General features: G+C 40.7%; 1 protein-coding gene across 1 annotated transcript in view; it reads right to left on the bottom strand.

Moving 5' to 3' along the window:
• Positions 1 to 16,898: 16,898 nt before the first annotated feature.
• The window catches only part of Nhe3 (Na[+]/H[+] hydrogen exchanger 3), a 168,305-nt gene continuing 168,159 nt past the window's right edge, over positions 16,899 to 17,044 (bottom strand). The window contains exon 15 of the mRNA XM_080282410.1: positions 16,899 to 16,991. Coding sequence (XP_080138536.1) covers positions 16,899 to 16,991 — 93 coding nt within the window. The remainder of the gene's footprint in view (positions 16,992 to 17,044) is intronic.

Below are 17,044 nucleotides of genomic sequence, written 5' to 3'. Positions count from 1 at the left end.
CCACCATGCTCCTCTCGTCTGTAGTCCCAGGGTCTAGCAGAACCACGGTGCGCCCACCGTGTCCGCTAGGGAGGGAGCACCCACCATGCATCCCTCACCTACGAACCCTGCGGTACCCACTGAGGGTCACACCCCTTGCTCGCCTCACTCCTCCAGAGGCCGAGCGGGATGCCCCTCCCACTCTCCCCACACCACGGGGTACAGAGCAGGCTCCCCAGCGGAGTCGCTGCTGGAAGGGGTCTGGAGTGGCCCTATAATGAGTCTGGGGGTACACTCACTACAACCAGCACCCCTACATCACCAGTTACTGTCAGACTCCTGGAGAATGAGAAGCCACAGGCAGCCCCTGCCGGACTCCCGACATAGGCGAGACCACAAACACCAGTCACCAAGGGACGCCCCCAGGACTCCTGGCTGAGACCTCCCCAGACAAGCCGGCCAACCGTCCTCCACCAAGGGTATGCACAAAGTAGCGTGCCTACTTGACCTATTTGGTCCCAGCCCCGAGGGCCGACACACCTAAGGAGGCCCCTCCAGTGAAAGGCCTCCATCTACACAGCCCAGCAGCCCTCACCCGACGATCTGGCATACGATAGAGGTCCCGTGCCCCTTCAGAGAGCACACACCTGACAGGACCCCTCTCACACCTGGGTGCCACCTGCAGCTCAGCCCTAGTCTCAGACTCCAATCCCTGTATCTCCCATAGTGTGTGTAATCTATCACACTGTATTGTGCCACGTCACTGTACTCTTTATGTGTAATATACGTTTAAGACTGGTTAGCCTGTGTTTTTGAGCCCTGTTCCTCTGGTTGCATGCTCTGGACCTAGTCTTGGAAAGAACCCAATATCAGACCCTCGTACTCAGAGAGCAAGAAGTTGATCTCTGAGCACGTGGGATAACAGAGTGTAAGAGTCACAAGAATACAACCATTTATACACTGCTTTTGTGCAAATTTCAGTATATGCCGATGAAGTAGCTGCAGTTGTAATTGCTTTGCCCATCTGTCTGACCGAGAAGTCTCATCAGTCACAGGCAAGCAAGTTTTTTTTTTTTTCCTTTTAATGTGTCCGACTCTGGGCACAGGCTTCACAGCCTGCTCCCAAGGCCCAGCAGTCCGTCTACATATCATACATCTCTATGTCACCATTTTGGCAATAACATCCACTGTCCATATTGAATACATGCTAGGGCTGTCTCATACATGACTGGTGCACTGGTATTAGTGGGGGTATTTTTACATGTCAGCAGGTCTTCTGGTAGATCAAATGTCAGCAGGTCTTCTGGTAGATGAGTAAAGTCTGCTGTATGAAATTCAAATCCTTAAAACTACTCCTTGCCCCAGCAGGGATTTGAACGTGGGTCCAGTAGGACTGCAGGCCACCTTTGCCGGGCAGCTGTGAGGCCTTCCTATGGGTACAGATCAGTAAATACACCATGTAGGGAACCGGCACTCCATTGTGGTAGACAGAGCCACACCAGGGTTGGACCAGAGCCCTTCCCCATGACAAGGTGCAGAGAAATATGAGGAGGTTTAGTTCACGGGTGGACACTGCAGCTGCTTAGCTTCACCCCGGGTACTTAGCACCACCACATGAGGGCTCCTCATCAGTGCCTGGTTTACCTGTACAATGAAAAACCTTTATAAATATCTGATTTTGCATGGAAAAAAAAAAATCACAAAATTCTGAAACCAGTGTACGCCATTTTACACATCAACAAACCTAAGAGGGATTGCAGTTTTGAGTATAGTGCCAAATTTTCATACCGGTTAGTTGTTATGCTTCCAATTCCACTGAGTGGGGGCATGCAAATAATACACCTATCTATGTCTGGGTCACATGACTGGCACCCAGGTGAATATGGGAAACCTTGGTCTAGGTGAGGTTCTCTTGGCAGTTGTGGGTGCTGCCATGTGGGCACCTGTGCAAGTGTGGAACACCAGTGTTTCATGACGGGTGTGGGTATGGCACAGGGTTTTCCACTTGGTAAGGGATATCAGGGCACCAAGATGCCATGTAGGCACCAGAATTAGTGGGTGTGGGACACTACAGTCTCAAGTCTGGTGTGGGTGCAACTTTGCAGTCTCCATATGATGAGCAAATGGAACAGGAAATATTTTTACATCGAAGGATGGACAGAACAATGAATAATGTGCCAGAATTTATCAAATAACACTAAGGAGAACACGTACATATATAGCAATAAGCCTAACGTGGGCCACTGCAGGATAAAAAAAAAAAAATGGCGGCACACACACGACAGGAACAGCCATAAGCAGCCTTCATATTTCAACAATCCTGTCATGTAATCTTGTACTGTACAGTAAAACCTCGATATAACAGACTTCAATATACTGGAATTTGCTTTTATCGGACTCGAAGAGCCTACTGGACTAAACTCTTATATATCGGGAAAAGCATGATAAAGCTTGAAGCAGTCCGGACTGCCTGACCTCAGTCCAGCTTGAGCAGGGGGATGGTGGAGGATGAGGATGTTTGGGTAGGTTGTCATGACCTTGATGATGGGAACTGGATGGGCAGTGGGTGGTTGTTGTGACCCTGATGATGGGCACTGGATGGACATTGGGTGGTTGTTGTGACCTTGATGATGGGCACTGGATGGACATTGGGTGGTTGTTGTGACCTTGACGGTGGGAACTGGATGGGATTGGATGGTTGTTGTGACCTTGACGATGGGTGCTGGATGGGCACTGGGTGGTTGTTGTGACCTTGATGATGGGTGCTGGATGGGCATTGGGTGGTTGTTGTGAAGATGGATGTTGGATGGGCATTGGGTGGTTGTTGTGAAGATGGATGTTGGATGGGCATTGGGTGGTTGTTGTGACTTTGATGATGGGCATTAGGTGGTTGTTGTGACCTTGATGATGGGCATTAGGTGGTTGTTGTGACCTTGGTGATGAGCATTGGATGGGCACTGGGTAGTTACTGTGACCTTGATGATGGACGCTAGATGGTTATTGGAGTGAGTCAGGATCTTGAGGATGTAGATTGGTGGATATTAGTTGGATAACAAGTAATGAAGCAACAGCGCTGAGGGAAAAAAGAAGTTAGTGTGATCTGGACTAATGACTGATATATCGGAAAAGGTCTGAGTTAGCATGGGGAAGTCTGGATGTCGCTTTTATCAGAATTTCGCTTTTTTTCGGAAAAGCTTGGGCCCTAGTCCATTATAAGTTAGGTTTTACTGTTTTGTATTCAAGAAGACCCAGATGCCATACTCCACAGGGAATACACTATACATTTTAATGTAATTTTCAAGCCAGTTTGGTAACCATGTTTTTGTCACAGCTGTTACTGTACAGTATATTAAATTATTTTTATATTGGGAAAAAAAAAAAAAGTGCCTCTGGCATTATGACCAGCTCTCTGATCATTAAGAAAATTCAACTGCGACCTGGCAGCAAAAATCCTGACTTGTTCAGTTTCCACAGTCTCAATTATATAGCATTAGCCACTGCCCAGTTCTGGTAATCTGGTCTAGTCCCATATCTAGAGTGAGGAAGTACAAGCAAGAAAGTTAAGAGAACTCAGATTCCAGTGCCATCCATCCATCCATCATCCAATCCTATCATGCGCCATGGGGGGTGGAGAAGCCTGGGGTTAGGCAAGTTGGTCCAGGCATTTAAGATGAGAGTGACCGGCCTCACTCATCCGTGAGTGGCATTACGTGAGCAATAAACCCCAACCACCCCTTGGATATAAACCTACACAGGCTGAATCCAATTGAGCACCTTAAATACCCACTAAACCACCAGGGGCCATAATTTGGTTATGTGGTTACCACCCAGTGCGGTAAATGGTTTCCTGGCCTACAGGAAACCATCTGGCTTGTTCCATTTACATGGTAGAAAAATCAAGAACTTGGCTCCCAGTCTGGTTCTAGTCTGGCAGACTACTCCAGGATGCTTTCAGTAATCCAGTCTAGTTCCAGCTCTGAAAGAAAAATCTGAAAATTAATTTTAACTTGTAACCTGCATACCATCTTTGTGATAAATTTTGAGAGCAAATATCAAGAGGAGAGTATGCTACACAGGACATGGTAATACGGATAACTTCAAACAGGTTGCTTCTACACTTTACAGGTGTTTCCTCATTGGGATAAATCTGGATCATCCTCTATATACTTATGCAGCTCTGCTCAATGTTGTTACTCCTCTGCAGAAGGCAGCCTTTGAAATGCATCAAGAATATTATCTTTAATCCTGCCTGGTTTCCTATGCTACCGGTCCGACACCCATGACTTTCTAACGAATGAACCTCTCGATATAATGCTGTACAATAACAAGATGCTGGTCATCATACTGTCCTTAGCTTTAACCTCTTAAATTGGTAATGTCTGCTACTACCAGATGACTTTACAGTAAGACCTCACTGTAACGGACTAATCGGGGCCCAGACCATTCTGAAAAATGCTAAATTCCGATAAAAGCGACATCCGGACCTCCCCCTGCTAATCTGGACATTTTCCAATATATCAGACATTCGTCTGGATTGCATGAACGGTTTTTAAACTGTTTTGACTACCATTGCGAAACAGTACTGTGTTACATCTTCACTACATTGATCAAAAGGTATAATATATATAATAATACAGTACTGTACACTGATAAACATGTCTTTTATTTACCTTATTGTGGTGAACATAGCTGAAGTGGTCTGGCAGTCTGGACTGCTTCTGGCTTTATTGGACTTTTTCCAATATATATGGGAATTTAGTCTGATAGCATCTTCAAGTCCGATAAAAGCGAATTCCAGTCCATTGAAGTCCGTTATATCGAGGTTTTACTGTATTTAGCTTCAGAAACCCATATTTGTGGAAGGAATATTTAGGATTATATTTAATCTTTCCTGTTTGAAAAGTACTTCTGAATTTACTTAACCCATTCAGTACTAGCAAGAATGTACAGTTCAGTGACTCCACCACGTGTGTAGGCTCAGAATCCTTGAATATGCAGTGCATTGTGGTTGTAAGCTCAACCACGCACTCTGTATATGAGGAAAAAGTATGTCAGGCATTTAGTTCTGCACTTATTTCCCATTTATTTATTGCTTTAAGCCTCTTTAATGTCAGTTTCAAATCTGTTTTACCTCCATACAGCAGGCTATGCTCTTAAGAAACATCATCACCCGGACCTCCTTTCCCACCCTATGGCAGGGTGAGCAGCAGCAACATCCAGACAGCCCAAGTTTGCTCAATCCAATGGGCCACACTTTCATTCACTCATCATTCACGTCCCAGGAATCCTGGCTCTATCTGATATGCCAAAAACTTTCACCACATTCTGTAGCTTCACGTAAACATATTTCCCATTTATTTATTGCTATAAACCTCTTTAATGTTTTTACCTTGTGGCAATTGGCTAGGCTCTTACAATGCATATCTGTAGTCTAGCTGGGGTAAAAAGAGTTGTTAGTAGGCATGTTGGGGGCAGGCCAGAAAACACTGGGTTTATTACAGTGGATTAAAGGGACCTGTATAGGCAGTCTTCATGTGCACAGAAGCCTTGTTTACATCTTGCCTGCAAATACAGAGGGAGCACTGTACTAAGATGTCAGTATACTGAAGGGCTTAGCACAAAGCTGAGTTTGGAATTAAGGAATACAGTCTAATGCTCTACAACTGTGATCCCCTTCCTTATTGTACCTTGGTACCCAGTTATAACAGAACTCCTACAGCTGGCTTTCTTCCTGAGGTTGGCTGAGAGGGGCCCATAGAACTTGAACAAAGAGGTATGATACTGCAATTTTGAGCGAGTGCTTTCGAATTTGTGGCAGGGTATGCTCCATATAATACATGTAGTATATAGTACACAAACACGCATGCACTCATGCACGCACACACACACATACACACACACACACACACACAAATATTCAAGACACCACACAGGAAAAACCAAGTCAATGTAGGATATGCAGAAGACAGTCATTACTTAAGGGAGTCATTATGTAATTCAGTTCAATATACAGTAGCTGTACTTAGAAATTTGAAACTGCAGCTTTCTTAACCAGTTTCATTTTATAAGAAACAATTATGCATTCTACCTATATATAAAAACTTCTTGCAAATCACTTATTCTAACGCTCCCCTAAAGAAAAAATAGGTTAGTACACTTCGTTGCAATAAAGTGCATGTTATTACAGTAAAGATCAAATGCCTGAAAAAACATTAAGTTTATGCTCTTGGTTTTATCTCAGTTCCAAGCATATAATATTTGAAACATTTGGTATACCGTACATACAAAATCTGTGCTACTATATTAGCAGGCATCAGTAGAGGCAAACAGGTAAAATATACTGTTATTAAAAGTACTGGTATATGTGTGGTAATGTTTTTATAGGTAGAACTGTCCAGAATCCAGTATGACCTGGCAAAGCACAGCATACCCGGTGGAACTGGGCACTCAATGAATTGAGGACCCAGTGAAATTGAAAACTGTAACACATAACACCGAACACTGAAGCATGAACAATGATACAGTCTGCTGCTCAGCTGTGAAGGCAAAGACATGTATGAACACCTAGAAGAAAAATGGGCCTGAAAGTACCATGAAAACAAAGCATGTCTCTACAGTTGATCTCCAGCTATCCAAACACAGATAACTTTTATTTTTTTATTTCTTTTATTACTTTCTTGAATTCAGGATATTTACCACTAAATAACGAACCTTTTAACTTTTTTCCAAATATTTTTCAAGTCCAAGTCATTATTTTTCTAGTAAAAATACATATGTCCACAATGGAAATACAGACAGCAGGCAAAGTTACCAAACACTAAGTACTGCTTCCTGTATTCATTTTTCCTTTCAAAGTTCTCAGTTATACTAATTTCTCTACAATTACAAGAAAATGGGTTAAAATAATGATTATAAGCAAAGTAATTTTTTCATACTACTGTATTATAAATGGGGAATGCAGGATACACAAACACAGAAAATAGCACAAAAACAGGAGAAACTGTATCAGGGTAATCAGTGATATGGATAATACAGTAGGCCCTCAGTTTACACCACAACCTTAACCTGGGAAGTAATTATGCTGACCTAAAAAGACCTGGGACAAGGTCACAAAGTGTGACCTTAGGGATATGAGGCTGAATAGGGAGGCTGCCAAAGATCAAGAAGTGTGGACAGCCACAATTTGGTGGCCAAGGCTGATGCATGCAAGCACAATGAAGCTTTCATAAACAAAGCCATATCAAACTAAACCAAAGCCACATTAATCGAGTACTAGAAAATCATTGTAATGGCCTACATGCAGCAGGTCACACAGCCAGTCATCCTCTTTCTCTGATATTTTTACCAGTACTACCCTACACTCCTTGCCTCAATACACACAACATACAACACATTAAGTACAACATACAACACAAAACACACATATACAACACTCAAAACACACAAAATATGCACACACAAACAAACCACACATGGGAGCAGGCTACTGTACATCCAACTAGAGTGCTGTCACACTTGGCTAGAGCTGTGTGATGGCACATGGCCCCATTTTATTGCTGTTTTCTACCATGTTTGCAGATGAAAGACTTAGTTTCACCTTCCACACTAATAAAAAACAGCCTAAAAAATAATGTGTTAACAGAGGGCTGACTGTACATACTGTACTGTACATATTCACTTGGGTCTTCAGAGTATTACAAAATCAAACAAAAAAGTAAGAAAGTCCAGATACAAAGTCAATAAAAAGAGACCATTATTCACTCTTAACTTAATGAAACACAAGAAGAGAGCCTCGATATAACAATGTTAGTCCCATATCAATGATTGTATTAAATATCATGTCCCTCATTAAAATTACTGTATAAGGCATTCGCCTAATTTTTTAGTTACACAGGAATGACTAAAGCAAACACAGGGAGGAACACTGTTCAAATACAATCTCACTGAACCTACGGGTACTACAGTAACATATACCGTACTTCTTTTACGGACATAACTAGTGAAAGTACCAGTGCAGGAACTGATACCTGAGAAGGTTTTTAGGTGATAAACTGGACAACAGTATCTGGATAACTGGACATCTACTAAATAACTGTCTTGAGTGTTAGTCTGTTAAAGTTGGTGCAGTATTACACTCATTCATGCGATAAATCTCAGTTTAACATTTGCATAGAGTTTTCCTTATATTCTCACAATACATATCTGAGAACTGAAATTGGTTGGTTTCTACAGGAACAAACAAGCAGCAGCAATTTCAGGAAGTACATCAGACAGCTATAAACTGAAAATTCTACAGTAAATTATACTGAACTAAATACATACATACTGTACATAGGTATAAATACATTTATTCTGAAAAGGTTGCCTTATTCTTTAAAAAAAAAAAAAAAAAAAAAAAAAAAAAATCTAAACCTACAAACATTTTCCTACCTACACATAAATAATGGCCATTTTAACTGTGCATTAACACTAGTTGGATCATAGTATACTCTTCTTTCACAAAAATATAATTCAATATTTCAGTAATGAGATACAGTATTCAATCACAGCTAATGCTCATCAAACACAACTGGGTATCTTAAATAACTGTTATATACATCGAGAATAATATCCCTATTGGAATTTTCATTAAATATAACCCAAAACACCGAACAAGTTAAATGGTAAAAACAACCTCAGAGGCACCTTATATACTAAAACTTTCATGCATATACATTAACTTTATCCTTCAAATCTGGTGTCTGTATGAAAACATATTTCTTTACACCTAATAAACTTTTCTAACCAGTAACATTTTTGTTAGTCATTAATTCAGTGACATATTGTTCCATCACTAATCAGTGTTTATACTTCACACTATATCACACATACAGTTATGTTCTTTTGACAACATAATATAGCTTCAGACATAAATACAACAGTGCAATGGAAACATCCATCAACTGGCATATTCATTTTAAGAGGCTATATATTTGAACACAACTCGTTTATGATTATGGTATTTCCAGCACAACTGTCACATGACAACAGGTTTTTCATCACCACTATGCTCTCCACACCTCACTTCACTACTTATATCACAAGATTAAAAACATCACTACAGTAGATACCCAACGTACACTGATGATGCAACAATCATATACAGTAATGAAAAATAATGTAATCCATTGACTTTACAGTACTTAGACAATGGCCAGCTCCATCATACATCCCATATATTAAAATGTACCTACAACACAAAATAAAAATTCTGATTAATGCCAGAAGATGGGACCAAAGGCTTGAACTTGCATACAGATTATTAACTCGAACTTTGTTACAGTATTTAAGACTATATTGGAAAAGGCAACTACAAATTGTGCCAGTTAAGGGATGGAAACTTCCCCTTGTTGTACTGGTTGCTATATTAATATTGTGAGTACCTCCAGGCAGTTGTCTTAAAAGCATCCTTGTAGCTGAAACAACGAGTATTTTGTATATGAATTTCTCACTCGATGTAGTGCTGCTGTTGGGTGTCTACCTTTCCTCTCCTCCATCCTTCATTCCTTCCATCCTCTTCTGTCTTCCTTTCCTTCTTTCATTCCTTGTCCTTCTGCCTACGGGTAACTTTACACTCCCTCTTCTGTCTTTCTTTCCTTCATTAGTTCCTCTTTCTTCTGCCTGTGGGTGACTCTACACTGAGTGACAAGCCAAATGGTTTCCTTTACACCAGGAAACCATTTACTATGCTGGGTGGTAACCATATACCCAAATTTTGGTGCCTGGTGGTTTAGTGGGTAATTACTGTACTGCACTCCAATTGGGTTGAGCTGGTGAAGGTTTATATCCAAGGGATGGTTGGGGTTGATTGCTCATGTAATGCCACTCAGGGATGAGAGGCTGGTCACTCTCATCTTAAAAATGTCGGGACCAACTGCCTAGCCCCGGGCTCCTACACTCCTCATGGGGCAATGTAGGATTGGATGATGGATGGATGGATGGAATTTCTCATCATAAATATTTGTCAGGACCAACTTGCCTAGCCCCGGGTTCCTACGCTCCTTATGGTGCGACATAGGATTGGATGATGGATGGATGGATGGATGGCTGAATTTCCTTTTCTTTATTTTCAGATTCCAAAAAATCACATTGCTCTGCAACCCATGTGTATAAAGGAAACAAGGTGCTGATTGTGATGATAAACAAGAAACATCAGAGATGAGGCACAGACACTCATTATTATTATTTTTATTAATATTATTACTATTATTTCTCTTTCTCCATATTACTATGAAAATAATTACCTGGTGCCACAACACTGTCATATGGTGGGGGGGAAATATATATATATATATATATATATATATATATATATATATATAAACTGGATACAAAAGCAAAAATCAATATCTGCTTCCATGGATGAGTAAGAACAGTAAAAAATCTGAAAAGCAAAGACTCTCAAATTCTGTCAAAACCTAACATATACAATTACATGCAAATTCTGCCAAAACTCAACACATAAGATAACACGCAAATTCTGCCAAAATCCAACACGTACAATTACATTCAAATTCCGTCAAGATCCAACACACATAATTAACCCTTGTGTCATCGGACTTTCAAATATGTTTACTTGGGGTGGTGGTGTTGCTTTGTTACTCAGATAAGCATACATACTAAGAGTATGTAGGCAGCATTGCATGATGTGGGATCCCACACAGTTAACAAAGAGAACTGCTTCACTGATGTGATTATGTAAATGAATGGACAGTAAAACACTAACTACCAAGGTGCAAAACAGAATGGGAAGAAGGGAACTGAAACAGATGGAAATTCAAGGCTGGAAACTATTTACTGGAAGGCAACTTGAAATGGAACAGTGGTAAGCAACTACAAGGACACGGGGTTGTCATGTACTGTACTGTATATAGTATGAGAAAACGTGTGGGTATATCTATCAGTGTTCCATTAAAATTCTGACACACCAGCCTATAAACAGTTTTGCACACACCAGCCTATAAACAGTTTTGTATTAAATTTACACTGGGATACACCTCTCTCAAGGTGTTGTACCTATTGATGTAACTGGAATTTCATTTTTCCAGCTAAATATTACACCACCATCTTCAAAAACTTATGTAATTGATCCTTCATTCACGTTTGAGAAAAATTGTCAATAGGCAACACAAAATTGCATATTTACCACAACAAAGAGAACACACCAGTAATTTTCAAAATTTATATGATTCATCTTTCATTCAAGTTAGTGAAATACCATCCACAAGTAATGCAAATTGTGTATTTACCACAATAAAGAGACACACCAGTCTATCTGTCTATCTATCAATTGCCAGATGCCTTAATCCCGTACGGGGTGGCCACAAACAAATCGCCTCCATGTCTCCCTGTCCCCCGCCATTTCACTGCCCTGCTCCCAGCTCACACCCCCCTCTCCCATATACCTCTCCACTTCATCCCTCCATCTCATCCTTGGCCTCCCCCTCCCTCTCCCCCCCTCCACCTCACTCACATACACTCTCCTCATTAGTCTCTCACTCTCCATCCTCTCAACATGGCCAAACCACCTCTATGTGTTTCTCCTAATGCTTCCTATCACATCCACACCCACACCACAATGCTCCTTCACATCCTCGTTTGTCAGTCTGTCTCTCCATGTGACTCCACAGGCTCCTTTCAAAAAACTGATTTCCACTGTTCTCACTATTGACTTCTGTCCCTCCAACAAGGTCCAGGCTTCACTTCCATACATTAGAGTTGGCATCACAATACTGTCATGTACTAACGTTTTCACTTCGATGCTCACTTTCCTGTTTCTTATCGCTGCTTTCATGGAACCAGCAATCTTTCTTGCTTGTTGTACCCTTTCAAGCACTTCACCCTCTAAACTTCCATCCTTACTCATCACACTACCCAAGTACTTAAATGCATTCACATTTTCCATTTTCTCCACATCCAACTTCACTGTACATTCACTGACTTCACTTCTCTCGAAGACCATAACTTTACTCTTCCCTACATTCACCTTTAGATCCTGTTTCTTACACACTCTCCCAAAGTCATCCACCAAGCCTTGCAGCTCCCCTTTGTCTTCACTCAATTTTCAAAATTTAACTCATTTCACAAACTTTTTGCCTCAGGATAAATCATTGGGCACAAGGATTTTTTTCATAATTTTAAGGATTATTTAAATGTGATCTAAAAATCTCAGGTGTCTGCCCTGTCCTCTCCTCCATCCTTCTTTCCTTCCATCTTCTTCTATCTTTCTTTCCTTCATTCTTTCCTTGTCCTTCTGCCTACGGGTGATTTTACATTCCCTCTTCTGTCTTTCATTCCTTCATTCTTTCCTCTTCCATCTGCCTATGGGTGACTCTACACTAAGTGACAAGCCAAATGGTTTCCTGTACACCAGGAAACTATTTACTATGCTGAGTGGTAACCATATAACCAAATTTTGGCACCTGGTGATTTAGTGGGAAATTGTTGCGCTCCAGTCGGATTGAGCCAGATAAGGTTTACATCCAAGGGGTGGTTGGGGTTTATTGCTCACGTAATGCCACTCAGGGATGAGTGAGGTTGGTCACTCTCATCTTAAATGTAAGGACCAACTGCCTAGCCCCGGGCTCCTACGCTCCTAATGGGGCAACGTAGGATTGGATGATGATGATGATAATGATGATTAAAAATCTGATCATGGCTCAGAATTTTCTAAAAACTGGCGAAAGACTGGGAGAAGTCACCTGCATTTTGACACAACTGTTGGGAGAATGATCAAGAAAATTCTTGGTTTTGTGGGATTCTCCAATGTCACTGCAAGATGACAATTTCCCACCAAAAATCTGTATGTAATCCAAGTATAGTACCCTCATAAATATGACATATATCAAAGAAAAGGGATATTTCTGATTAATTACTCTAAAGCTATATTTGTTTTTTAGAAACCTTTCTCATTGGTGATCAAGAGGTTAATGAGCAGTGTTAATGTTTCACATAGAATTATGCAATACAAGATACAGGTATCCCTCGTTTAACAATGTGGATATATTTGGGAAAGCCCTACCAAAAACCAAATTACTGTTAAGCCAAGCCATTATAACTTGGGTTCAATGGGGATATGTCAACTGGCCAGTCAGGATTACTCTTTACAGTGTATGACTTTACCTAACCTTACAGGCATCCAAAACCAATCAAACTAATGTTCATAACCACCTAAATCACCACATACTGCCACTATAATTCAATGTACACTGATAATTGAGCATAATACATGGTGAAATCATAATACTATCAACACAAACCAAGTCCAGCTCCCAATCTGTGATTAGCTGTTTGGAGGACTCAGTGCTTAACATAACTATTCAAACATATCAACTGTTCATACATATCATTTGGTATTTGTCACTTTAAAGTATGAAGCACACAACAAAAACAATTGTTCAGAACTGGCAGCACAATTACTATAATCTTTGCTTTGGGGTGATGTAATTTTTGTTTTTGTGGTGGACTATTTCTATCTGATTATCAGCTTTTCAGACTTCTATGCTACTGTTCACACATATCAACCAATTTTTGTCATTTTTGAGTTTTAAAAAATATTACAATTCAGAATCATAAGGTACAGGTCATAATGAGAATACTTATTGCATAATCTGACTCGGGGTGCTGCAGTTATTTTTTCATGGTGGGTTATTCTTACCATCCAGATTTTTATATTGCTGTTCACACATCACTCTACGTTTGTCACAGTAAAGCTTACAAATGTTAAATACTGTATTACTGTACTGAGAAAGAAGAAGAACAATAAGAACCTAGTGCCAAAATCCAGCACAAAGCTGGATCATCGGCTACAAGTTGTGTACGTTGGGTGGGCCAGAAGAAATAGGTCAATGGAAGGAGTATATCATATCACAGATGGGGCTATTGAAAAAAGGAACGGAATTAGATGTCGGAAAGAAGACCAATAGAGGTAAGGAAGGACATGATATTATGGAGGGAAAAATACGATGACTCTCGGAGAAAGTCTGCAAGAAGGGGGGGACGTTGGAGGTGAGACAAAAATGGAAATGCAATACGTCGCTGTAGTGTGTAAAGTGGACAATCAAGGAAAATATGGTGTACAGAAAGAATGGTATTGCAACGAGTACAAAGGGGAGGGCGATCACCAGACATCAAATAAGAGTGGGTAAGTCGTGTATGACCGATTCTGAGGCGAGCTAAAGCAGTCTCCCACCTCCTATTTCGGTGGCAAGGGGTCAACCAATGAGAAATAAACGGTTTAACAACACGTAGTTTGTTATTAGTGATAGAGTCCCAACAAGACTGCCACCGGTGCTGAAGGAAGGATGACAGAGCAGGAAGAAGGTCAGAGACTGGAATGAGGAAGGAAGGAGAGACATCCCTGCTAACTGCCATGCGAGCCAACTGATCAGCACGTTCATTGCCTGCGATGCCCACATGTCCTGGGACCCAACAGAACTGGACTGTTTTACGACGGGAGGAGATACGGAACAACCATTCCAAGATACGAAGAACCAGAGGGTGAGAAGCCGAAGGTGACTGAAGAAGGGATAGAGCACTATATGAATCAGAGAATATCACAAATGAGGAAGAAGAGGCATGACAAATATACCGCAACGCAAACAAGAGGGCATATAATTCTGCTGTTAGAACACTTGCATAGGTAGGAAGGCTAAAATGATAATGAGTGTCAGGAAAGAGTATCGCAAATCCAACGCCAGCAGGAGTTTTTGAACCATCTGTGTATATAGGGACTGCAGAGGAATGTTGGGAGAGATGGTCTGAAAACCGAGAACGAAGAATGAAAGGAGGAGAATTGGACTTGGAATAAGGAGAAATGGAAGAAAAAATTATGGTACACTTGACTTGGGGTGATGTAAGGTTCATTTTTGCGGTGGGCTATTCCTGTTCAGTTCCTACCTGATGATCAACTGATGGTTATTTCCATCCCAGTCTCTGATATGCAAAAGAAGAACAATAAGAACCTAGTGCCAAAATCCAACTCAGAGTCAGATCATCGGCTACAAGTTGCGTATATGGGGTGGGCCGTGAACTCTGATGCGGTGTGGATAAAGAAATGTATTTACGGAAAAGATACATCAATATTACAATCATTCTGATAAGCAAAAATGGGGGTATCATGCCACGCAATTTGTTTCTCTCATAAGCAGACACACAATTACGGGTGGCAGGTGACCGTCATCCATTCACTTAATGTAGTGACACCTATTTCTTCCTTCACCCTTATCAATCCTATTCTGTCTCTGCCCTCCTCACTTCCTATTTCTCCAATCCTTCCTGTCACTTTTTATTTCTCTTCTATCCACTTCATGTTGCTTAACATTAAGTGACAAGTCCAATTATTTCCTGTAAAACATGAAACCATTTACAATCCTGAGTGGTAACCATATAACCAAATAACAGGGTGATTTGCAGCCTACTATGGAGCCCCTGTTAACTGGGTGGTGACATACAAATGCAACATCAATCTGTGAACCAAACCTCCATACTCTTCCCTGTGCCTTGATCTGACAAGGCACTGTCTACCACAAGGGAACATCAGTTTACAACATGGGATGGCCTTGCCATGCAGCTGCTTGCTTGCAGCTGATGGATCTTTTCTACCAGACAGACTGGGGTTGCTGAACAACAACAAGAACAGTGATTTACTTGTGTGTGTATTTTTTTTAAAAGAAGGGCATTTCTATGAAAATTCCTGAAGTGTTAAGGTAAATTTTTAGCATGAACATTGATACCACTTTGTTTCTGTGCATAGTGGCCAAGTTGAACAAAGAGCTTTCGTTCAAGGTATTGTTAAAATAAATTCATTTACTGAAAGAGTATTAAAAAAAAAATCATATAAGTAAAGTGAGTTACCATGAATCACAGTGTCATTAAGCAAAGATTACAGTACTTATACATCCAAGAATGTGATAAACAAAAATTATACATAGTAACATGACATGGAGGATAGATTACATGTCAGAATAAAGAAGTTGGAGCTATACCAAAGTACTGTAAATGGTAACTCTAAAGATCACTTGCAGCCTGGAAAACTCTAATACAGTATGGTACTCATCTTGTGTGCATTATCAATATTACTATTACAAAAGCATCAATTGCATAAGACTGATATGTAGATTGTATGGGAGAGCTAACTATTAAAATTAAGTAACATGGCAAGGGAGGTGCTGGTAAATAATGATATATCATACGTTGAGTGTCTACTGTACTGTACTATGCACGACTGTAATAACTTAAGCACAGTACTGTACAACCCCTTAAATTTGGGTAACATCAGTCTTAGTTTACTCTTGCTGCCCCCACACAATTTCATTCACCACAAAAAAAGCTTCTCATGAAAGAGGTCCTATACCCTTCCCAAGCTGTAGACCTCATATGAGGCACAATGAAGATTTGCAATGGCCATGCTGCAAGGCTTATGAGGTACAATTTACATAGGTTATAAAACAATGACTCAGGAGAGGTAAACTACGTTACAAAGAATCAGCCTGGCAGGGGTTAAGGCTATACAGTATTTAATCCCTCAGTTGAAAAGTCAATCTTTAGTGGAATAAAATTGTTAGGAGATGGAAAGAATAAAGTGAAAATGATGTCCCTGGGCTCAATAGATTAAGGTAAGAGACCTTATAAAAACTATGTGTGTGTGTGTGTGTGTGTGTGTGTGTGTGTGTGTGTGAAAAACAAATGAATTTATATAACTACCAAGGAATTTGAGTCAATTCCTTTCTGCCACCAAGCTTCTCACGCTTAGAAAACCTGTATGAAAAATATTACACAACATAGGTATAGTATAATTCTTCGTTCAGAGCTTAGCAGGTCAAAAAAGTGAAAACTCCTTGTCAGAGAGTCGTGAGGTGAAGCTATGGAAGTACAAAGGCTCAAAGCTGCTGCCCTCTGGTGCCAGCCATGGAGACTCTGGTGGCCACACTAGACACGCCAAGATCACCCTCGTACACTGGATTACTCACACTCTGCCAAGAGGTCATGTAAGGGGATAATATTTCACACAAGGTAACTATTCACA

The sequence above is a fragment of the Coenobita brevimanus genome, chromosome 93 (assembly GCF_032717465.1).
Source record: "Coenobita brevimanus isolate Jiangsu-jjx chromosome 93, ASM3271746v2, whole genome shotgun sequence".
NCBI lineage: Eukaryota > Metazoa > Arthropoda > Malacostraca > Decapoda > Coenobitidae > Coenobita > Coenobita brevimanus.
Note: the sequence above shows the minus strand (reverse complement) of the source record. Positions and strands in the feature narration are given on the sequence as shown.